General features: G+C 38.0%; 1 protein-coding gene across 1 annotated transcript; it reads right to left on the reverse strand.

Annotated features, from left to right (window-relative positions):
• Positions 1 to 11,203: 11,203 nt before the first annotated feature.
• On the reverse strand, positions 11,204 to 16,057 carry LOC149178656 (uncharacterized). Its single transcript, XM_089422187.1, has 5 exons — positions 15,987 to 16,057; positions 13,783 to 15,091; positions 12,485 to 13,504; positions 11,835 to 12,320; positions 11,204 to 11,359 (listed from the first exon to the last, which is right to left on the reverse strand). The coding sequence occupies exons 1-5, from the start codon at positions 16,055 to 16,057 to the stop codon at positions 11,204 to 11,206; spliced, it is 3,042 nt and encodes a 1,013-aa protein (XP_089278313.1).
• Positions 16,058 to 25,544: the final 9,487 nt, after the last annotated feature.

Below are 25,544 nucleotides of genomic sequence, written 5' to 3' on the forward strand. Positions count from 1 at the left end.
CCTCTGGGGTCCCAACCCTCTACTTCAATACTTCAAAACGGATTTTAGTTCTGCTTCAGGACTTCCAATATATTCTTCAAAAAGTCTTGAAAATAAATCCAAGATTTGCTTTAACAACTGCTTCAACAATATTTCAAATATGCTTGTTTCTTCAAAGGGTCTTCTACATCCTCTCCAATTCTGCTCCAAAGATGGAGGTCAACTCTTGCAAAGCTTCATAGTTCATGGGAAATATCACCAAGACTCTTCATGTTTCACAAACAATCTTCTACATAGTTACTTAATTAGGGCTTCAATAATGTCTTCAAGATCTTCATTCCCGTTTCAAGGAATACAAAAAAAATCTTCAAGTATGCTCCAAGGTACTCTTCAAAGTTTGCTCTAGAGGATGTCCTTCAACATATCTGCACAAGTTTCTTAAAAAAAAACCACTTCAAAATTTCCTTCTCCAAAAGATGTCTTCAATTTTTTTTAGCAAGGGTGATCCAAGGTGATTTTCAAAGTATGTTGGCCTTAATCGTTCTACACCAACATGCTCTTAGTCTTTTCAAGGTTTCCTAAAAAAACCTTATGTCTTCTAAAAAATAAGTAGGCCGAACTGCTGTCCACATACTGTTTTAAACTTGTCTTCTCACAGGTCCGAGATTGTTGTAGATCCTTTGCCTTAGGTCAAAAATCTATGCAAAAGTACTTAATGTCACAAAGATATGTCACAGTTCAAAAACTCTTGCTTCAGTTACAAGTCTTCATTGTACATAGGTCTGAGATACTGTCATGAGTTCGAGCTGCTAGGCGTTTTTGCACACAAGACATATGCCTCATGTCCAAGAGTTTATAGGTCACAAATCCTCTTCCACAAGCCCGAGCACAACAAATGTTACATGTCTGAAATTTTAGGCACAATTATGAAATTTTAGGCACAGGTTTGATCCAAGTCACAGGTATGAGAATCTATGAACAGATATGAACTTAGCCACATGTCAAAAATGTGTTATGTTAGGCTCAAATTTTTTCTTCCAATGAACCACAAAAATCACAACGAAAAACACCTTATAACTCTTCCTTAGATCTGATTCTCCTTGGTTATGTCTTATCTTCGTTGAGTTTAGTAGTTGGAATGAGGAACCCGACTTTATATTTATACTTTTTCAAACATGTGAAAGAATGTGTCTTTTGGTTAAGGAGGGAGTCGACATGAAGGACAACTTGTAGGCCAACCTATAATTGATGTTGAAGCCGACTTGTATAAGAGAGTGACTATGCCTGCTTAACACACAGTTTCCATGAATTCCATCATAGCTTGTTCACGATTATTTTTTTTCAACGCATGCCTGAAATGAACCTTGGATAGGTCACGTTGCAGCATCAACCAATGCACAATTTATATGACCTTCAATATGATTTTTCACGTCTATCTCTTTAAGTTTAGTATTGTATACCTTCAGTTTTTCCATGATCTTGCAAATCCATCCCATCCCTTCTCTGCACAACTTATGAAAACAAAGGAAAGATGAGCTATTGCATCTACTACATCAGTTGACTTATCCATGACCATAACAATAGTTGATCCAAGACCTTTTGCATGTGATGAGTCATAAATTACCATCATTTGATACCTTCCTTTTATCCGTGATCTTGCAAATCCATCCTATCCCTTCTCTGCACAACTTATGAAAACAAACCCATCCCTTCTCTGCACAACTTACGAAAACAAACGAAAGATGAGCTATTGCATCTACTACATCAATTGACTTATCCATGACAATAACAATAGTTGATCCAAGACCTTCTGCATGTGATGAGTCATAAATTACCATCGTTTGATACCTTCCTTTCCTTCCTTTATCCAGTTTTCATTTACTTTTAACCATGTATTATCTCTTTTTTATGCTCACATGCAGATTTAGGCTCAAGATGTTTTCCAATACATTTATTAGTATTCATGTGATTGGCTCAAGATGTTTTCCAATACATTTATTAGTATTCATGTGATTTCTGATTAACATTAGGAAGAATTAGTATATTTGATGTATTTACTTTTGAAGCGACAACTCATGTGTGGACAAGCTACAGGGTTTTGCTTCACATGCTACAAAATCATGTTTGCCACCAATCACGGTTATTGCACATTGTTTGCCATAGATTGAAGTCATTTTGCTGGTTACTACAACTACAAGGTTCACATGTGTTTAAAATAGTTGCTGCGAAATCGGAATTTTGCTGCAGAATCAGATTTGTAGCGGTTGTTGCAAAATCAGAGCTCTGTTGCAAAATCAGACCTGAAGCAGTTGCTGCTAATCATAACTCTGCTGCAAAATCAGATCCTATATAGTTTGCTAGAAAATCAGTAGCAACTTTCCGTGAAATCAGATCTACATCATATGTTCCGCCAAACACATTAACAAATTCACTATATTTGGAGATCCGCCCAACAAAAAATCGTACGTGGCAACATACTATAGCACGTGGGCCAAGGTGTTCGAGCACATCATAATTGGTTATGGCATCACATTATTCGACCGTGATTATATTTGTTAGGACCACCATGCCACAGTTAAAAAGAATGTCAAGTTGGCATATTGGCATACGATGCTGGGTCATTCACTAAATAAATAGTTTGGTAACACCACCGGATATAGTTCCAACAATTCCTATTATTATTTATATTTCAAACGTCGTTAATATATGTTTTAACCATATTCCATATACATTATAACAAAATTTCATATTTAAAATAACCATGCGTATGTTTAGCAAATTGTTTCAACCACTTGGGAATATCTTATCCTCAAGTGGGTTGTTAGTTCCATAAAGTTTTTGTATAAATAAGAGTGTCTTCTCCACTCCAAAAAGAGAGGAATCTTAGAGCAATTGTCCAATTTATGATGGAATAATATAAAATTTCTTTTTTCATATTTTCATTCTCTACTTTAGATGTAGAGTGCTTTAGCTTAGTATCATGAGATAGCTTGTTACTTTGTTCTCAGGGGAAATGGTTCATGGTAGCATTCTACTCCATTGCATATTTTCTTTTATGCAATTTTACTTTTTGCATGTTATTTTTTGTACTTATGTATGCTGTTCATGAACTAATTATCATAGAATAGTTGCTTCTTTTGAAGACAAGTTGATTGATAAGCTAAATAAAGGACCAAGAGTACCATCCACTCTCTCTCTTGGTGGAAAAGGCCCTAACTCTGTCTTAGCTCTCACTTAGTGTTGAATCAAAATCATCATAGTTTCATGTTTTCCTAGATTAATTTGCTTTTGATTTCATGCAAGTGTGTTTTAGTACTAGGATTTCATTTTTGCAACATAGGTCATTTAGAAATTTAGTTAAGATCCTCTTTCTTGTGTATACTGCGCATACTACCTTGCAAGATCATTGACCGTGGTTTGACAAATAAAGTGCACACTGTATTTCAAATTTCAATTAAAATAAATATCATAAAAATACACCGTCATTTTTGGCACCATTGTTGGAGAGGCACTCAAAGAATAGGGATTCTTTGCCTTTTAGAGAAGATACAGGTGTGGAAGTGAACAAAGGGAATTTCGACTACCCCTTTCAGTAACCTACATCCTTGCTATCCTGCATTAGGTCATATAAATGCATGAATTAAGTTAAAATAGACTTATTTTTTGTGGCACAGTAAGAGCCACCCATAGTACTAATTTCTTAGCAGGAAGATTGGAACAAGAAGGAAGTATTAATGAATGAGGATTCTACCCGAGGAGAAATCAAGGAGAGGTTACTTCAAGAACGTATGTTTTATAAAAATTGTTAAGCCTTCTTTTCTTTGCATGAATTGAAGACTATCTATTTCCAAATCCTCTATATTTTTGGAATATAGTGTAGAAAATTTTCATGCATAATGAGACACTCCAGGGACTCTTCAAAATTCCCATGGTGGTTATGTTAGGGTCTTGTTATGTCAATTCAATACTCAAATGATGAAGCACTCCATGGAATCTCTATGATTTCCATTATGGTTATGTCAGGACCTCATAATCTCATACCACACTTAAATCAAAATCTATAGCTTCCTCTTTCATATATTAACTATAAATCAACTTATTGAATCCAATTCATCTTTTATGACATATTAGAAGAAAGAAGAATGTGGGAATAATATAATTGTGCAAAGAAACCCCTATTGTTAAAATTTGAGAGGGAATTAGGTTGGTAAAAAAAATCCTTTATGCATATATGTTTTAGTCTATAGCCACAATCATGCCATGGGTGGTTTTATTTTATATATATCATGTTTTATGCTTTCCTTTATGCATATATGTTGTTAGGCACCAAACAGAGGACTCGTCATTATCATTCCTTGCTTTCTATGGCACTTGAGACAATTCATGAACTTCTCACCCCATTTTGACACGTTTTCTAATCAGGGTTATTGGATTAGAATGGCCTAGTTTTGCTTGACAGTCCTGGAAAGTGACTTGGTGTACTTGATTTCTCACCTCGTGCTTTAGAATTTTTCCACACCTCTCTCTATCTGTGATCTAATGACATGTTTTAGCATCCGCATGGATAAGTGCTCTTAAAAACTGTGCCTTCGTTATATCCATCTCATTTTCGAGTGTCTTTGACCCTTGTTTTATTTTCACTGTACAGAAGGGAAAATCTATGATGAAAGAGATGTTGTAAAAATAAAAGAACAAAAGAATCTAACATGTAGAGAAAATGGAGCTAAGCTGGGAGGACATGTCTGAGTAAGGTTTGTTGTGAGAGTCCTCCTTAGGGTCTCATTGGAACAACATATCAGTTGGGTTCCGATCGTCATAAGGGCCCTCCTTAGGGTCTTACTGGCACGCCTTATCTTGTAAAAGACCCATGCTAAAATATACTTGGAAATATTCATGGATAAGAGCCCATGGTAGCGTACCTAGTTTAATCTAAGTACTCTAGCATGAAAAAAGAAAGAAAAGAAAGGACCAAATGGCACCCTTGTCCCAACTCGGAAACCCGTTCATGATAATCCACAAATGGAAAACATTTACCCTTGACATAACCTTTCTATCCCTCTATCACCATCGATTTGACCATCTCCATTTTCCAGTGATAAATGAGCTCTTTTTCCGCCTAATTAGCTGACCTTGTATGGTGACATGTACCCCATAATTTGAGGACAGATTGGACCCATTAGGAAGCATGGATACAAAGGGATGATACTGATTTTCCTTAGGTGGTATATTTTGATTATTTTATGCATATTTGAAAGCTTATATGATTTATATAATGATGTAAAACAAGTTTGTGGCATGTGTTTTTGGCTTGTGACCTAAGAAGATCAAAGGCAACCCAACCTATGTACACTCTTCGAGCAATCATTATACATCTGAGACAACATTCACCTTAAATCTATAATAATTTTGGATTAGTTGACTCATTTAAATTGATACCATAATTACATTGACAACTCCTTGAAAATAATCGATTTGATATTTAAAAATTGGGTTTGTATTCAAATGTTTGTATAAAATTGAGGATGAGTTTTATGCAGATTGGATTTTGGAGTTGATGTAATGATCATTATTTTCTTGATAAAATTAAACCATGAGACATAGCCCGTAGAAATAACCCTATGAATATACTTCAATTTGGCTTTGGAATCACTCTAATCAAACAACAGATGGAAAATTTATCATCAAATTGCCTCCAAGTAGTCTAGGTGGCCACCACTCCCTCGCAGGTAATAATGATTTTTTTCTTTTTTCAATAAGTCCTTCAAGAAATTTATGTTATATGGATTACTTGTAAGCATTTTGATGTTTATGTACAAGTAGTCAAACTGAGTGTATGTGAGGTCAAACTATTGCAATTTGGAAATGGCTTCTTCCTCATTTGAACTAGGACCAACAATAGGCCACAAATCTATGCTAAGGGGTTCCTTTGTTAGGTGGAGAAAGAAAGTCCTCATAGCTTTTTTCCTTCATAATATCACCATGTGTTGCAAGAAAAAATGCCAGTTTTGTAGGTTAAAGGACCATGGATGTCAATCTAAGAACAAGTGATTTTGAAGGACAAAACTTCATGAAACAAGGCATTCTAACATGCTCAGTTGATTCCTCGAATGAACCATGTTGGAAGATCAATTTCCTATGTATAAGTTGCATAATTGTTCTAGCTATCGACCTCCAAGGATCTTGAATAAAGTTTTGGATGGAGAGAGTACAAGAAAAATGGAGATTTGATTAAATAATAGTGTTGAAAAATTGAGCTCCATTCCTACATCAATTGATACATTGATGCAAAATCCCTTTCAAAACAATCTGAAGTACCATGGTATGCCCATACATATTCCCAATTCAAATTACTACTGAAGTATTATTTTCCTACGTGGTTAGCTCTAAAAGCCTTATAATATCATTTCTGTAACCAATACTATCATGACACAACTTTAGCATACTTCTTTCCCCCATAAGATGTCCATAACTTCCTACTTCACCCACTCCTAATCCACCCATTAAAATATCTTGGTTCACTTACAATGCTAAGTTACCCTTTCAATTTCGTTAGTTTTTGAATAAGGAGAGCTTGTTGCTACCAACCCATCATAATTTCCTGCTATTAATCTTGTTCCTTCACTGTGCTCCAAATATTGCAGTATGTTTATCTCTTAGTAATACTTCACAGTTCTACCATTGCTACAGAAGCAAAAAAAATAACAAGTTTTGAGGATTACATTGGTGTTGTTACACAAGAACCAATACCTATCAACTGCATAAGGATCGTCCTTTGTACAAATTTCCAGGAACGCTTGCTCTATGCCTTGAGAACCTGTGGAGCGCCTACGTGGGACCTTCTACAAAATATTATACACATGATGTAAAATGCATAGGTAGGTACACATATGTTTCTTCTTTCCTTTTGTTTATCAGATTCATTGAATACTTTATATTTGTATCTGAAAATCACTTAAGCCTTTTTCCTCTTCTAGTTCCATACCATTTTATCTCTTTTTGAGGACAGAAAAAATCTTGAGTTTGGCGGAGAGGAGAGGACATCTTCACCTTTACTATTCATGACCACACCTTATTCTATTTATATCATCCCCATCCTCGTTCAATCCAAGCCTTCCATATCTCGTCCTGTAGGGTGGTTCATGGCAACTTATATCAAGCATAAATACTCATACCGAGCATAGACATATAACATAAATCATGGGGTGTGAGATAAACAAGCAACCTAATTGACAACAAAAGAAGACTTCATGACTTGACCTATGCTTCGAGGTGGAGTATCACATTAAGTGGTATGTATGGAGCTTCATTAGGGATATATCTCTAGGTCTTGGTTGATATAAAGGTACATGTTTGCATGAGGACATGCAACAATTGATGATAGAGGAAATGAAGAGTCATCAAATTACCATCATTTGACACCTTCCATTCCTTCCTTTTATCCATTTTTCATTTACTTTTATCCATGTATTATCCCTTTTTTATGTTCACATGTAGGATTTAGGCTCAATATGTTTTCAAATACATTTATTAGTATTCATGTGATTTCTGATTAACGTTAGAAATAATTAGTATATTATGCATTTACTTTTGAAGCGACAACTCAAGTGTGGAAAAGATATAGGGTTTTGCTTCACATGCTACAAAATCATGTTCGCCAAAAATCATAGTTGTTGCACATCGTTTTCCATAGATTGAAGTCATTTGTTGGTTACTACAACTACATGGTTTTCATGTGTTCAAAACAATTGCTGTAAAATCAGAATTCTACTTCAGAATTAGACCTGTAGAAATTGTTGTAAAATCAGACTTGTAGCAGTTGCTGCGAAATCAGAACTCTGCTACAAAATTAGACCTATACAACTTGTTGCGAAATTAGTATCAACTTGTTGCAAAATTGGATCTGCATCATATGTTTCACCAAACAAATTAACAAATTCACTATATTTGGAGATTTGCCCAACAAATGATCGTACATGGAAACATACTATAGTATGTGGTCCAAGGTGTTCAAGCACAATCAGAATTGGTTTATGATGGCATCACATTATATGATCACAGTTATATTTGTTAGGACTGCCATGCCACAGTGAAAACGAATGTAGAGTTGGCGTATTGGCATACGACGGTGGTTGGTTCATTAAATAAATTTGTTATATAGTTTGGTAATGCCGTCGGATATAGTTCCAACCATTCCTATTATTATTTATATTTCAAACGCCGCCCATATATGTTTTAATCATATGCCATATACGTTATAATGAATTTTCATATTTAGAATAACCATGCATATGTTTAGCGGATTGTTGCAACCACTTGGGAATATCTTATCCTCAAGTGGGTTGTTAGCTCAAGAAAGTTTTTATATAAATAAGAGTTCCTCCTCCACTCCAAAAAGGGAGGACTCTTAAAGAAATTGTCCAAATTACGATGGAATAGTATCAAGTTTCTTTTTTCATATTTTCATTCTCTAGTTTAGATGTAGAGTGCTGTAGTTTAGTATTATGGGATAACTTGTTACTTTGTTCTCAGTGGAAATGGTTCATGGTAGCATTTTATTCCATTACATACTTTCTTTTATGTAATTTTACTTTTTGCATATTATTTTTTTATACTTGTGTGTGTTGTTGATGAACAAAATATCATAGAATAGTTGTTGATTTTGAATACAAGCTGATTAATAAGCTAAATAAAGGACCAAGAGTCCACTCTCTCTCTTAGTGGAAAAGGCCCTAACTTTGTCTTAGCCCTCACTTAGTGCTTAATCAAAAGCGTAATAGTTTCCTATTTTCCTAGATTAATTTACTTTTGATTTCATGCAAGCATGTTTGTTTTATGCAAGTGTGTTTTACAACTAAGATTTCCTTCCTCTTTCTTCTGTATACTGCACAAAGTGCCTCGTAAGCTTACTGACCCTAGTTTGAAAAATAAAGTGCACAATGTATTTCAATTTTCAATTAAAATAAATATCATAAAAATACACTGTCAACATGCTCAGAGCACAACCAGACTTTGGCATATTCAAACTCTATGCTCCATGGCATATACTTCTAGGGCTTCATCCATGCACTTAGGGTATCAATATATACTTTTTCATCTAGGGAATATTAGGGTTTGCTTCAAAAATTCTAGGGCTAGACACCCTATTGAAATCAATGACATTTTTTTTTTAACAGAAACAGTTATGGAGTGTTTGTATTCAACTTGGCCTGAATGCCGAAAATCTGATTACATTGGAGATCTCTTTGCCCTGTTGCCGCTCACTGCAGTGACTAAGTATGCAGCTGGAGCTTGCAGAATTCTTTCTTGCTAAAGAGTCCATGGAATCAATTTCAGAGATTTTCCCCCACTTGAAGATGCAGACAAATTTATTTAATATCAAGCAGTAGAACATGGCAGCGATCAGATTATGGAATGGGTTCCCATGATTCTTTTCCGTCTTTCATCTTGGTTCCGGCAGAGAGGAGGACAACTTTGTTGGCTTCTATGTCCGCCTCTTTATTATGGGTTCTCAGCACATGATAATAATTCAAATCCTGAAAGTAGCTTTCCAAGCCTTTGATTCTGGTTATCAGTCTTGCTAGTTTAAGATCCAGAGCTGGGGATTTGGAAGCCATTGCGTTTATGATGATCTGGGAGTCGCCTATAACATTGGCTTCTTTTATGTTTAATTCTTTGAGGATCTTGAGACCTTGAAGGAGGGCTAAGGCCTCCGCTTGAATGCTGGAAGAATATCCGAGACCCCAAGCATAGGAGTGGAATTTTTCTCCTATTGGGTTTAAAACAACACCTCCTGCTCCAACTTTGCTCGGATTACCCTTTGCTGCCCCGTCAAAAAAGAGGGAGTGTCTTGCTTGCATTTTGATCCAGTCTTGAAAATCACTTTCAGACTTCCTTATCTGCCAGTCTTTAATGATAGGGGCGTTTCTGACTGCTGGTTGGAATTGAAGGCCTAGAATCGATCCCCAAATGATGTCCTGTTGACTGAGGTTGGAGTCATCTTTTATATCAGCCAAGCACTCCTTGATTTGGCATTTGATTTTGTTTTCTAAAATCTTGTGATTCTGCTTTGTATTTCTGAAGATTCTTCTGTTGCGTTCAAGCCATATCTGCCAGCTTATGATCTTTGGGAGGACTGCCCACGCTGTTTTAATGGTCTGATTTTTAGGAGCTGGGCCAGGGTATCTGGTTGCCCAGTTTGAAAAGAGATCCGCCATGGTGCAAGGGAGCTTGAAATTTGGATCCAAATTTTGAATAAGTGAAATCCATACCTGCTTGGAGAAGTTACACTCAAGAATCAAATGAACTGCTGACTCTGCGTTCTCACTGCACAATGAGCAGATGGAGGGACCGTAGAAACCTTTCTTCTGTAGAATGTCATAGGTTAAGATTTTGCTGTGGCAGAGCTGCCAGGCAAAGAAGTCAATTTTGGGCCATGAAGGAGTGCGCCATACACCTCGCCATGGAGCTGGATTGGGGGGAACATATGGTCGCTCATTCAATTTGATATACCCCAGGGAGACTGCGTAACCTCTGATGCTCGTTCCCCATCCTTTCTGATCTCTTTTCCTCATATGCGTGGGCGCCATTCCGTGCAAGCAATCAAGTAACGTGGCCCATTCATTTGTCAATTGCTCTGGCACCTCGATGCGTTTCCAACCTGCCCAAATATCATTGTTCCATAGTGAAATATCCCACAACGTGCGCAGTCCCTCTCTGTCCATCCAGCTACGCAGCGTGTTAATGGAGGCTCTGTTTTCAACTGGTTCTTTATTCATGGTTCTGTCAGTCCAAATGCTGACCTTTTTACCATTACCTGGAATCCAATAGGAGTGCGCTGTAATTAGAGGGGCAGCTTTAGCATACAGCTTCAGGAATGCCGAGTTAGGCCTTTGAATAACATTATCCAAACATCTGGTGCGGGATCCCCTGAAATATTTTTTCCAGAGAGCCACTTGAGCCCAACCCGGATTGGGTGCAATGATTTTCCATATGATCTTTGCTGCCATTGCCACATTCTGCTGGCAGAGATTTTTAAAATTTAAGCCACCCTCCCACAAAGGCTTGGTAATGGTTTCCCAGCTGATAAGAGGAATCTTATTTTCGTTTTGTTTTCCTCCCTTCCAGAAGAACCTCCGAATATATTCTTCCATTTTTTTGATGATGGTTGCCGGAGCAAGGAGCCCAGTGAATTGGAATAAAGGGAGACTGATAAGCACTGATTTAATTAAAACTGATTTTCCAGCAGTATTGAGCCAAGAGTAGCCCCAGGCTTGTATTTTTGACTTGAATTTTTCCAGCTGTGGGAGCCAGTCTTTGCTTGTAGGTCTCTTATGGTGTACAGGTAGTCCCAAGTATTTGAAAGAAGACCAGGAGGAAGAGGCTGTGAAGCCCAAACATCTAGAAATATCAGATAACACCCTGGGGGTAATATTCCAGCTGTATATGTGGCATTTGCTCTTATTTACAGCACTGCCTGAGGCCTTACTGAAGTCATCCAAAACCACTTTGAATTTTGATGCAGAGGTGAGTGTGGCAGGTCCCAGTAACAAAGTGTCGTCCGCAAACAAGGCATGATTTATGTTTTTTACCCCTCTTGCAATACACAATCCATTGATGTCTTGATCTTGCATCTTTTTGTTTAACAGGAAGCTGAGGACAGAAGCTTGGATGACAAATAGCAGAGGGGATAGAGGACACCCCTGTCTAAGTCCTCTCGAAGCTTTGAAAAAGTCAGTGGCTCTTCCATTCACTAGAGGGGCGATCCATGGCTCCGAGATGCATGCCCAGATCCATTTAATGAAATTTTCTCCAAACCCAAATTTGCTCATAACATTTAAAAGAAAGCTATGATTTACTCGATCAAATGCATTGGCTAAATCAAGTTTAATTGCCATACCTTGCTCTTTTCGGAGAAGACTTGAGTGAATTGCCTCTTGGACGAGAATGAAGTTGTCCACGATCTGCCTTCCTTGGATGAAGCCTCCTTGTTTCTCAGGGATTATTTTGGGTAGAATGAGCTTCAATCTGTTTGTAATTATTTTGGTGATTAATTTGTATCCAGTATTACATAGGGAGATCAGGCGAAATCTGCTGAAGATGTTGGTGCCTTTCTCCTTGGGAATAAGGGCTAAGAAGGCAGAATTTGTGCTGCCTCCTATTTTCTGAGTGTTCTGAGATTTTTGCACCATTTTGAGCAGATCCTTTTCTATAATCGGCCAGCAAGCTTGGAGAAATCTAGCCGAGAAGCCATCCGGCCCAGGGGCCTTATCCGGATCCATATCAAAGAGGGCTTTTTTCACTTCCTCTTTAGTGATTTTGGCCTCAAGAGTTTCCTTTGTTTGCTGAGATATTACAGAAGGTATAACATCTAACAGATCTGAATATTGATTCGGATCCTTGTCCTCACTATACAAGCTTTGAAAGTGTAAAAAGGCTGCTTTCTTTATATACTCAAAATCCTTATGAATGTCATTATCCTCTTTGATCTCCGAGATAGTGTTAAAACATTTCCTTGCCTGGGCTTGTTTGTGAAAAAGGCAGTATTCCTATCCCCTGCTTTGAGCCAGAGATTGCAGGATTTTAATCTCCAATATTCTTCTTCAGCTAAGCAAGCCTTGTGGTAGCACTGCTGCAGATGAGATTCCTGTTCTAGCACCTCCTTAGTGATTGTATCATTCTCCATACTCTTTTGGTGGGAGGCAAGCGAGGCTTTCATGGATTTTCTGTCTGTAGCCGGATTAGACAGAGTTTTAGCCCATCTTTTGAGAGCTCCTTTTACCCTTCTGAGCTTTTCTTCCCAGATATAGAAAGGCGAACCTTTGACCGACTGATTCCAACAATCCTTGACAATTTGCATGAAGTCTGGCTCCTTTATCCAGAGCGGGCTAAAACGAAATGGGATAGGACCCAAATCAAGATGAGCTAGAAGCTCTAGTTTAATGGGCTTATGGTCCGAGATGCTATTAGGAAGAATATGCATTCTTGGTTCTAGGCCTAGCAGCAAGAAGGAGCTTTGAATAAAGAATCTATCTAGCCTGGCAGCAATATGGCCAGGGCCCATTCTTTTATTAGACCAAGAGTACTTACCGGAAGAGGGTTTGATATCCAGCATGTCCCAGTCCTGCAAAATGTCCTCCACCCATTCCCTTGCTGGATCATGTACTATGTTGCCTCCCCTTTTTTCGGATGAATGGAGAATGAGATTGAGGTCCCCGACTATAATAATATTCTCCATGTTTGTCAAATCTGCTTGTTGTCTTATGGAGTCCCAACAGTTCTTTTTTTCCCCAACATTGATTGGAGAGTAAACATTAAAAAGACAAAAAATTTCCTTAGTGTCTAGGTTCTGCATTTTCAGCAGCAACCAGTGGGTATTTCTAGCCTCAAATAGGACTGCAAATTTGCTCATGTTCCATAAAGTGCCGATTCCTCCCGAGGCTCCCCGGGCAGAGATTGCTCTTGCTTCACTTTTGAACCAGAGTTTCTTGCTTGTTTGAAGGAAGACTATGTCTTCCAGCTTTGTCTCCTGGACGAGAAGTATGTCTGGAGTCTCTGTTCTGATTAAGTTTCTGATGGCTTCTTCCTTAGCTTTACTCCCCATACCTCTACAATTCCAGGAGATGATCTTCATTATTTGTGTTTCTGGTGGGCTCCCTTGGAGCCTTGGATCTGGTTTTTCAGCATCTTTGACTTTGGAGCTAGCAGTTTTTCCAAGGTTGGTTGGATGCCCTGAAGTTTTTCTTTGTAGGTCTCCTGCTCCCTTTTTTCCCTGTCCGTTTTCCGGACTCTTGTAGATCTTCTTACCGAGGTTTGGGACTCTCCTATTTTCCCTTCCTCTTCCGATTCTTCAGATTCCTGATCTTCTTCCTCCTCTTCTAAAATCTTATCTTTGGGACCTTCAGTGTTGGCTCCTTTGAGGGAGGCTGAGGCGGTACCTTTTCCTAAAGGAGCTGTTTTATGGACCTCGGTCTCCTGAGTCATTTCTGTCTCCTTTTGTACCTCGATCTCCTGGGTGCCCTCTGTTTGTGAGCTCAGAGGGTCGAACTTGTTTTCTGGCGCAGTCTTGGTCGGGATCTGGTGAGCAGTAGTCTGATGAGGCCCTTTGCCGTTAGGGCCTCCCGGTTTCTGATTCTTAGGATGTGATTTGGATCTCTTGACTTGGTTCCATCCATCCTCCTTCCCTTGCGCAGGCTCATTGTTGGTCGGGCAATCTCTGGCGAAGTGTCCATAAACATGACATTTCCGGCATTTGAAGGGCAGCTGTTCATAATCCAGTTTCTGTAAATGCGTCCAACTTCCGACCTTTATTGTGATGGCCTCTGGTAATCCCACCTCCAGATCAACCTCTACGCAGATCCTGGCACAATCATATTGATCTTTATTATTTGCTCGGTCTATGAATTTCCCCAGGGCATTTCCAATGTGTCTCAGTGAGTCCCAATTCCAACAGTGCACTGGAAGATTTGGAAGTCTGACCCACACCGGGACTGCTTTGGGTACATCAACTGTCGGATCGAAGTTTGGGGTCCAGTTGTTCAGATACAAACCTTGAGGGCCCATGAAGTAGGGGCCATTTTGGAAGATCAGGTCTTTGTCTTCCTTTGATGTGAATTTGAAGAGGAAGTATCCTCTCCCCAGAAAGTATGAGGTGACATTTTCTTTGATTAGCGGCGCCCAGTTTCTGATGACCCAACTCTCGGTGGATTTTGGAGACGGCCATAGCCCTGTGAACTGGCTGATGAGAGCCCGTTCAGCTAACGATAGAGCAACTTGGATCGGGGTTTTTGGAGGAAGAGAGATCACTGGAAGATCATCTAGTTTTTTAACAAACTTCGCAGCTTCTGCTGTTTTCTTCTTTGGGAGACCAGCCAAGAGCTGGGAGAAGGCCTCAGCAGGCGAACTCGACGGGGGAGGCGGGGGAGCCGCCTGAGGAGAGCCCAACCCCTCCATAGTTTCAATCCCCAGGAGCGGGAGTGTCAAAATCCGGCAGATCGGTCCATGAAGCGGCCCAACCACTGCATGCAGAGGACCGTAGGGTTCAGATCGACCGAGAGCGGGCAAGCTCGCAGCTTGCAGGATGCGCAGCGTGCGGGCCTCAGGGTTCAGCCGTGGGCTGCAGAACACGCGCGCAGAGCGAAGAGTTCCGAAATCAATGACAACCTTATCTAATAATCTCCCCTTTTTTCATTGATGGCAACACTCTCTCCTTCTCCCTTTTAGTATTCTCTCCCCCTTTGAAATTAATGGCAACAATTTCCTCATATGCTACTACCCCTATCAATATGATCCTTCTCTAGACTGTTCCTCTTGTCATTTTCTTCCCATGTCATCAACTTCTCCTTATGATATGTCACTGAGAACTGCTCCCCCCTGAATATGTGCTTCCTCTTTTAATTCACTTATTTTCATTTGATGAAAATACTCAAGTTGTAGACCTGCAATTATAGCTCTGCTTTCTAAAGGAACTTTGATTTTCAATACAAGTTTGATGTATCCCCACCAACATCCCAATTCTACATCTTCTAGTGCATTATCAAGTCAATCCTCATCAATCACATCAGGAAGTCTCTCATTTAATATTGCTTTGAAATAGAATTACGCTGAAACACAATCCTAGAAAATAAGATTGAGGTGTTATATTAAACAATGGATAATAGTCTTTATATGGTGAACATAATTTCCAGTGGGATGGATATCTATTAGAAATTTAATACCCTAATAAATATTCATGCGTAGATGGCAAGCCATCAGAGGATTGATGACCATATAGTATATTTTTCTCTAATATATGTTAGGTTTTCATACCACTGTAATGCTAAAGACTCCTCTTTACCTCCTCATCTTTCCAAAATTTGAAATGGTCACTGGAAAAAAAATTCCACCTGTTCTTCACATATATGGAATATCACATTGCGAACAAGGAAAAACAAAGCATCCTTTGTATTGCTAAAAGACAAAATTTGTTGTTAGAACATTCAAAAGCTTCTTCATAAAATTTATCATGTGACTTTTCATCAGTGACCTCCAATCCATAAACAAGAGGACGAGGAGTGAGATCATCTTCTCTATGTTTGTCCATAGTTACCATAACAACATCTTCCATTTTTTATTATGCATCCTTATTATGACCATACAATAGTCTGGAAGGAAGAAAAAAATGTATCCATAGGTAGCTCAATTTTTGTCTTCAAGGATGAGATTATTCCTTGTCTAAAATCACAATACATAAGTATAACTTTACAATATAGTGAAATTCTGCATGTACATGACTATCATCTATATAGGGAAACCAAAGTTTGATATTGAGATCCCTAGATTCTTCATTCTTGTGTTCCATGACAAGTGGGATGATCCAACATATATGGTGACCAGATGAGAGTTGAAAGCCACATATGTTATTTTTGCAATGAAGTTGAGCCACATGCCTTCCATCTTATTGTAAACCATATCAATTTCATATAGTAGGAAATTTTCCCTCTTGTAAAATTGTGAGCATCTTATTTCATGTCTTAGAATTCTTCATGGTTTTCTCCTAATATTGAGTACAAGGATGAATTATCAAGAGAATTATGTAGTGTTACAACATGACTATCCTTGTCCATTGGATGCAACTCATCCAACATAAGATTAATGATGACACAAGGATATATAATTATGCTTTAATTGACTTCATGCATACTTTGACTATCATCCAACATAGGGAATTTCATCACATCATGTTTTTCATATTCGCTAGTTCCAAATTTCCATGGACCCTGTCTCCTTCTCCTTGCCTCATGAAATTGATTCCCTTATGGTAAGATTTGAGGATCAACATGATTGATTGAGTCCTTTGTCCTTTCTCTGCCTTTACTAGACCACCTACCAACACTGTCAAAAACAAACTTTGAATGAAGGTAATTGCAAGGTTATCCCCTATAACACCTTCTCTTCAGAATATTCAATCTTGAAGATATATTAACAATTTAGGAAAAAGCCCTGTTCTTGTTTTCTTGGTTCCTCATGTTTTCTTCTCCAACTTGATTGGGTTTTTTAGAACATTTTTTTGTTTGTTTAGGAATTCACCTCGTATTACTTTTGGAGTCCCATTGTATGTGACCAATGTTGTGACATTGATAACATTCCTAATTGAACTTGAATGATGGGGAAACTGAATTGTAAGGTCTATTTGGAGTTTTTTCTTGTCTACTTGCAAATTTCCTTCTAGGGTCTTGAGAGCTTTTGCAGTAAGAAATAAAATATTTTTCCATGTGCCCAAAATTTGTATAAGAGTAACAATGACCAAAAAATATAGTTTGATACCTGGAAGCTAAGGATTGTCTTGGTGCATTTTTTAAGTTGTTTCCCCTTGAGGTTCCTTCATTACTAATTGTATTTTTGATGGCATCAACATATCTTCTTGGAGCATAGGTTTTTCCAATGTTATTTTCACTCGTTTCCTTTCTTCTTCCAGAGATGGGGGTACAACTTTCAAGCTTCTCCACATTCTTATTCTTTGATACTTTAGGGTTTGCATCACTTTTGCTAGAAGCCTGACCTGCATATCCAAGACCAAATTTTTAAAGTTGGTATCTTTGATGGCTTAGGATGTCATCAAAGGCTTGAGAACTCTTCAGACTCTTAGATAGCTTGTCAACTTCATTTCTCAAGGAAATAATCTCTTCTTCAAGCCTTTCACAATCTTCTTCTTTCTTTTTCAGTTGGATCTTCATCACTTGTTCTGCTTTCTTTGCTTCCTTTAGCTGAACATTTAAGAAGTTGAATTATTCTTCATGTTGATAATTTTTTGCTTCAAATTTATTCAATTCATCAGATCTTTATTTGAGATTAATTATCATAATGCCTTCCCTTCTCCATGCTTCTTATAATTGAGTTGTCATGGAGATGACTTCTTCATAATGTCTCTTCTCATTCTGATGGAATTCTTCCTTAAGCTTGTTGAGATTCTCATTTCTTTCTTGTACTTGATGCCTTAAAAGGACAAAAATCATTTTACTCTTTGAGTTTTGATATTTCTTTAAGGGAAACTACAATATATCCTTTGATGTTTTCTTATTTTTCTTCATCTTCTACTTCTTCCTTTCTCTTGGTGTCTTCAATTTTGTTTTCAACTATCTTATTTGGTTCTAGATAATCTTTGTGCTCTTTGCCACCATATCCTAGATCTAAGGTCATGAGAAAAAGTTTTTTTGAGTGAATATCTTGAAGATTCTCCGAAAGCTGTTTTGCTGATGAACATTTCTCCATTTTGACTTTTATAGGATCTGACAGGCCAGTCAAGATTGCTTCCATTTATTTCGTATTGTATTATTTTGACTCATCTATAGTAGTGTTTTTATTAATAACTGATTCCCATACTTCACTACCAAGGGCCATAAAAAAGAATTCCATTCTTGTACTCCATAGTACATAATTCGTTCCATCAAACAATGGTGATTTTCCAACTTGATTTACATCTATTTTCATAACTTGGGAGGAGATATTTTCAGAAGGTTTGGAGCCTTTCCTTCTTGACATTTCCATTTGTGTTCATGAGATATACCTTCCAACGGTTAGGCTGTGCTTGAAGGTACTGGCTATAATACCAATTGTTGTAAATATTGAGAGGGGGGGTCAATCAATATTTCTTTTACAATTATTATTTTATGCTAGTTAAGATCACTTAGTAAAAACATAACATAAGATGTATAAAAAAAGTGTTGGGCATGGAGCCTAATTATCTTCCTAATTCAGAGGTCTTGTTTGAACCATATGTATACCCTAGAAAAACTGTGCACCCCTCCATGCAAGGTGTGGGACTTTTCTCCCCCACGGGGGTTTGGGGGCAGTGCCCTCGAAGCAAAAAACCAGAGGAAAAATTGCCTTGTAAAATATTGTAATTTCGTAGTCAATCTGGGTCATTCATTAGACAAATGATATCACAGTAGAAGTTATGTTAATTTAGGGTTTTTTCCCCTAGAAGTAAAACCTTGGTTTATATGAGGGAATTGTATTGCGGCTGTGTATAATGATTCTGAGTGAGAAAGAAAGAGGGATCTGTGTGAGAGTGAAGAGGAAATTACAACAAATCTGCTATATGTTGTATCTATTCATTTCGCTGGATAATATAAAAGGAAGGACTGGCTATTTCTTCGTGGACGTAGCCCAAATTGGGTGAACCATGTATATCTATGTCTCTCTTGTTTTATGCATTTTCTGTGTTTGTGTTTCCACAATATTTTATGTGTTCCATTGCTTTGTAATATATAATATTTTTCTAACAACTGGTATCACAACCAAAGGTATATTTGGTCGATAAACTCCCAAGAAAAAAAGGGTTCCTTGTTCGAGTGTGAGCAATGGTGGAAGATGGTAGATTTAGAGTTGAGAAATTCAACGACCAAAACTACTAGCTGTGGAAGATGGAGATGGAAGATAATCTGTATTAGAAAGATATGTACCTACCACTAAGCGGAAAATCAAAGAAGCTGAGGAGTATGACAAATGAAGAATGGGATCTTCTCGACAGAAAGGCACTAGGAACAATACAACTGTGTCTAGAAGCATTGGTTGCATTCAACATTTCAAAGGAAATGTCAACATATGGTTTAATGACGATGCTAGCCAAAATATATGAAAAACCCTTGGCCTCAAATAAGATATTTCTTTTGAAGTGTCTATTTAATATGAAGATTTCAAAGCCCCAAGGGTTAGCTCAGTTGGTCAAATCAGTGCCTTGCCATTCGGGAGGTCACAGGGTCCATTCTCCCCAAAGCCCTTGGGGTTAGGCCATGTTGTTGGCCGTGGGGCTAGATTCCCTTCGGGGTTGATCATCCCAGATTTTTCCGTGGATGTAGTGACCACCCAATGACCAGGGTGTCCGTGAACCACAACTAAAAAAATAAAATAAAAAAAATATGAAGATTTCAGAAGGTGGATCTATTGCTGATCATTTAAATGAATTTAACATGGTTACCTATCAATTAAGTTCTATAGGGGTAAATTTTGATGATGAAGTTATGGCTATGTTATTTCTATGCTCATTGCTAGAAAGTTGGAATGGTTTAATTATGGCCATTAGTAACTCTATCTCTCGATCTAGTAATTTAAAGTTGGATGATGTTGTTCTAAAATTTAAAATAAATTTCCATCCTTAAAATTTTCCTTGCTCAAGACCCTTTTACTTGTGGTATTCATATTTCTGATCCCCATCACTTTGACAAAGAGCGTCTCCACTTAACCAAGGCCCTCCAAACAAATGAATACTTTTTTTCCCAAATTAAAAAAATTCTTACACCTAGCCCTCCATCCAAAACCCAAATCCAACCCTTCTTTTCCCCCCCTTAACCAAAATTACCCTCCCTTACATTCATGGTGTTACAGATCATATTGCCAAGATTCTATGGAAAAGGAACGTTCAAACCTCCTTTAAACCCTGTACCACCCTTAGATAACACTTTATATATGCCAAAGACAAATCCAACCCCATGCTTAGTCCTATAATATATGAAATCCATTTCTCCTGTGGGAAAGCCTACACAGGCCAAACAAGAAGATCCTTCATGGCCCAATTCAAAGAGCACATGGCTGATAATGTTCATAACTGTGTAATCAAATCATCTAGGATAAACAAGACCACTACTAAGGTTAGCACTGGTGTGAAACCTTTCTAGCTAGTTTATAGTCAAGAAGTTGTTATGCATGTTGAATTATAATTAGCTTCATTTCAGTTAGCCTTTTAGGCTGAATAATTCAACGAATCCAATATAATTAACATGTATCATACTCTACTAGCTCTTGATGAACAAAGAACTGTAGTTCTAAATCAAATCAAGAAAACAAAAAAAAATCATAAAAAAAATCATGACAAAAAGGCTAAGGCCGCTACCTTAGAAGTAGGGGAAAAGGTCTTGCTATGGGATTTTGCACACACAGATAAGGGAAAGCACACAAAATTCAAAAACTTTGGATTGGCCCTTGTGAAATCACTGCTAAGGTTGGAATTAATTCTTACCTGTTGAAAGATGATGATGCTAGGTTACTATCATACCCTATAAATGGTACTCACATTAAACAATTTACTGATCCTGCTTTAGGATCGGTTCAACCTTAATATTTCTTTCGTCTTTGAGTTCTTTTGTTTTCTATTCTTTTCTTTGATTGCTATCATTTTACTTTTCCTTAATTTTATTTTATTTTCTTATCATTGTGTGTTACATCCTTTGTTAATTATTTATAGAATTTCAGATATACATCTACTGAAAATGTTTATACTGAACAATATATTTTCTTTGCTTGTTTGCAGCCTACTTAAAAAGCAAAATAAATAATGCTACAACTAAGTGTCTCGTATCATATTGACCTTATTCATAAGTATCAATAATGAATTTATCTTTACTCTGACAAGATAATGACAAATGACTCCTAGTTCCCTAAGAAAATATTTCCCTTAAACACTTTAGTCTTGTGAGGTGACAAATTGATAGGTGAGTGTATCTCTTCCACTCTTAGTGGGGGGGAGGGGGCATTGGGTTTCCTCAAATTTATTTTTCCTTCTATTTTATGAAACCACAGATCCTGAGACCAATATAGTCACATCTATTTCCCCGTGGAGTAGCAAGATGTTGACATTTGCCTTAGAAATTCCCAAATTTTGTAATAAACTACAGAATCCTTGCCTTTGTCATGCTTGGTCACTCCTTAAATGACGATAAAATACTGTTTTTACTATATTACAACCTTGTGTCTTACTATCATGACTAAAAGGGGGACCACAAAGTTTTTTTTTTACATAATACTACACCCAATATTTCCTCATGATATGTATGTTGATGATTATATATTCTTGATCTGAGCATAATGTTTGAATCCGACAACATATATATGGTTGAATTCTAAAGTGGCCACATCCTAACTACATATATGTTCTTGTATGCCATCCTCAAAACATTGGTGCTATATTGGTGAATGGTCCAAGGCATAAATCATATTTATAAAAGCTTGAAGTGCACGAGATTGTTTTAAAGAGTTATGTTTAAAGGTCTCCAATGCATTATTGAAACTCAATAATATGATCCAAGACTTAACATAACCATACATATTGTATTGTGATTATTTAAGTCACATTGAGCGCTATGGTATAATTGTTGGTGGAAATTTTGTGTAGTTATATTATACATTAGTTTGGTAGACATTTGATGTGGTTATATTATATATTTGTTTTGGTTCATTTTAATGGTTACATGATGTGATCCTTATGGCGTTTTTGATATAGTTATGTGATGTTGATTGTTATGACAGACGTTTGGAAGTGGAATTCGATTATATATATATTACTGGTCATTTGGGGCCTTCCTGCCTTACTATTGTGCGGTAAACATATTGTAAATGTTTTGAGTGTTGATATTGTTATGCTATTGGACATTTGTTGGGTGCATACTTTTGAACCCCCACATCGACAGCCAATTGTGATCCATCACCCGGGGTATCATTTGGCACAACCCATGCATTGACATATGGGGTAACATTTTAGTGTTGTTTCGCTCATTTGAGGCTCACCCTTCCTCTGAGTTGTATGCATTTGTTTAATTCATTAAACCTATGTGAGCTCCATGTCATTTCTAGTCTTAAATACATTATCTAGAAATTTGAACTCTGTCCTGCGATTTTAATGCACCAGTCCTGTGTTTGATCTATGGTGAGAATAGATTTCGGTTCAGATTAACTATTGTTCTTGATGAGGGTTTTTACTCCTTTTACATTTAACCTTTTGGTTTTCATTGTTCAAATTCATTTTAGATTTTTACTACGTATAAAACCAATGTGATTACTGACGGATATTAAACTTGAACTTGAGCTCCGAGAACTATTCAATGAGATAATTGGTCATTTCATCAGTGCTTGAGTTGAATTAGAGGTGAGTTATAATGGTTAATTACACATTTCAATGCATTTCATCGGCTAGCTAATCTCTGTTCCTTTTGCAATTATTATTAACTCCACCTTTCTCCCATTTACCCTATGTCATTTCTTCCTTGTGCCTCACTGAACTCTTTATCTGATCTAGGTGGATATTGGTGGCCACCCGCCTATTCCACCTAGACCCCCTAGTCAGTTTCCTCAATTTTCTTGTTCATTTCAACATTAACTATTTTTAGCATTTTTTCGGGTCTTGAACTTCCGGAGAAGTTTTGACCCCCTAAACGTCGTTTTTTTGGGGTCTGCAGCGAAACTTGTAGTACTTGGCGAGACCTTTCCAATAAGGTATCGTACATGCCAAACAAAGATAATATGAACAAGTTACAACCCCAGGAAGTTGGATGCCCAACTAACCCCAACGGGGCCCACAAACTCTCGGTGTTACATCTCTTGGGGTTAGGGTTTTGGTTGTTTAGGGTTTTCTCATGTTTTCCAATAATAAATAGGCCCTTGAACCTCATTGTAACACAATTTAGAGCCATGTAGCCGCCACATCTCTTCTCAGAGATAAGCTACCATCACCCGAGCTATCTTATTTCCATTCTGTTTATAAGCACAGTTCAATATTTTTCTATTACTTAAATGAAGTGTTTTTCCGCTGCATATATGTCTTTATGAATATATATGTAATTTGTTGTATTCCTGTTTAAGTTCAGATTAGTGGTATCAGAGCGGTCTTCTCTTTCTTTGTTTTTCTTTGCATGTCCCCAACAAGGTCAGGGTATAAGGAGTTAGGGCTTGATCTAGTTGAACCATTGCAAGATCAACCTCACAAAACCCGATGACCTCCCATGGTGGAAGAAAATAAAGACGAGGGGGCAGGAGATCCTTTCAAAATGTTTCTTGAGGAATCCCTCGAACGACAGAGGGACGTGATGATGGATAAATTTTCCTAGATCCTTCAACAATTACCCACAAGCGATGAATCTTCATCCAACAGCCACTCTGGAGGTGCCGCTCCTTTTAAGGTATAAGTTAAATTCGATATTCCCATATTCAAGGGCTTGATAGATGCAGAAGCTATAGATAAATGGTTAAATTTGTTGAAAGTATATTTTTTAGTTCATGACTTCTCTAATCGGGAAAATATTACTTTTGCACTTCTCAAAGCCACCCCACACGTTAAGGACTAGTTGGAAACCTACTGTGAACAAAAGGACGAGACTGAACCCTTGTTGTTTTTAGCTGCATCCACTTGGAATTGTTTCCGAGACACCATGAAGGAACAATATTACCCTGTCAGGTGCTATGAAGACAAAAACATAAAGTGGACCATGCTACGACATGGAAGGGACCAAGATGTTCTAGAGTTCACAAATATTTTCCATACCCTTTGCATGAAGCTGGGTATCAAGGGTACTGAGTGGAATTTGGTGTTGAAGTACCATGGTTGTCTACAAAAGTACATCCAAGACGAATGGAGTTCTTGGACATTTCCTCGCTCGGCACGACGTATTGGTACGCTGTCAATATTGAGCATAAGTTTAAACAAAAGAAGCAGGACTTTGGATTTGCAAATCCAAAGCAAGGAAAAGGCGCCTTCAAACCACAGAAGAAAGGACCAAGCCAAGGCAGGGCTACTTAGGACAACCTGCCGAAGCCACAAGCAAAGAACAACACCGCAAATATGAAGAAGGACATAGGAAGATGGTGTGAGTTCCATAAGAGCTCTAGTTACAATACAAGTGAGTGTCGGGAAAAGCAGTCATTGGTGGCCAAGCTGAAGGCTTCCAAATTAGACAAAGGTTCCGACTCTGAATCAAAACCAGATAAGGGAACTGAAAAATGGAAGCAGATCATTGATGCGGAGCCTAGTTTCACCAACATCTAGTAGATTGAGCCTGAAGATCCAGAGGAGGGGGAACGCCTCTTCCACTCACAGATGTGGGTGAAGGGTTCTCTGTTGCAGTTCATTGTCAACAACGAGAGCCAAAAGAACCTCATTTTAGCAGAGGTGATGAAGCGGCTGGGCCTAAAGACTGCAACACATCCAAATCCATACACCATCAGGTGGCTTCACCAAAGACAAGATCTTCGTGTGAGCCAGTAGTGCCGCCTTCCACACAACATCAAGCCCTTCACGGATGAGGTATTGTGTGACGTTGCTCCTCTTGAATTTTGTGATGTATTGTCAGGACAACCATACTTGTGGAAGCGACATGCTGTATATGAATCTAGACATCGCTATGTGATTATTAATTTGGATAATAAGTTGTACAGGATACCGAAGGTAGCCCCGCCTACCACCATCTCTTTGATCGCTGCAAAGAAATGCAGTAAGATCATTTCCCAGACCATGAGATTTTTTTTCCTTATGATTCACCCCAGGGAAAGAATAAGGTTGTGGTCACGACTTCTAAATAGGGCTCCTTTGCACAACAACAATAGATGGAAAAGGCCGTGGAGGAGTACAGGGATATTTTCACCTAACCTACAGGGGTACCTCTGCACTGTCAGGTCAAGCACTCCATCGATCTGACCCTGGGCACGCCACTGCCCAATAGACCAATCTATCGACGCTCTGTTCTAGAGAACGATGAGATCAAGAGGTAGATCAAGGAACTATTGCTAAAAGGGCACATCAGGCCAAGCTCATCACCTTGTGGGAG

The sequence above is a fragment of the Pinus tabuliformis genome, chromosome 4_1, assembly GCF_031772625.1.
Source record: "Pinus tabuliformis cultivar Carrire ecotype Pingquan chromosome 4_1, CPIR1, whole genome shotgun sequence".
NCBI lineage: Eukaryota > Viridiplantae > Streptophyta > Pinopsida > Pinales > Pinaceae > Pinus > Pinus tabuliformis.

Bases quoted from the DNA above. Each gene is read 5' to 3' on its own strand.
- LOC149178656 (XM_089422187.1), bottom strand. From the start codon at position 16,057: ATGGACAAACATAGAGAAGATGATCTCACTCCTCGTCCTCTTGTTTAT. The intron at 15,092-15,986 runs GTCACATGATAA...CGTGTTCTGCAG, and splicing joins TTGGAGGTCACTGATGAAAA to CCCACGGCTGAACCCTGAGG. The intron at 11,360-11,834 runs GTAAATCATAGC...TGGGCTTCACAG, and splicing joins TAGCCAATGCATTTGATCGA to CCTCTTCCTCCTGGTCTTCT.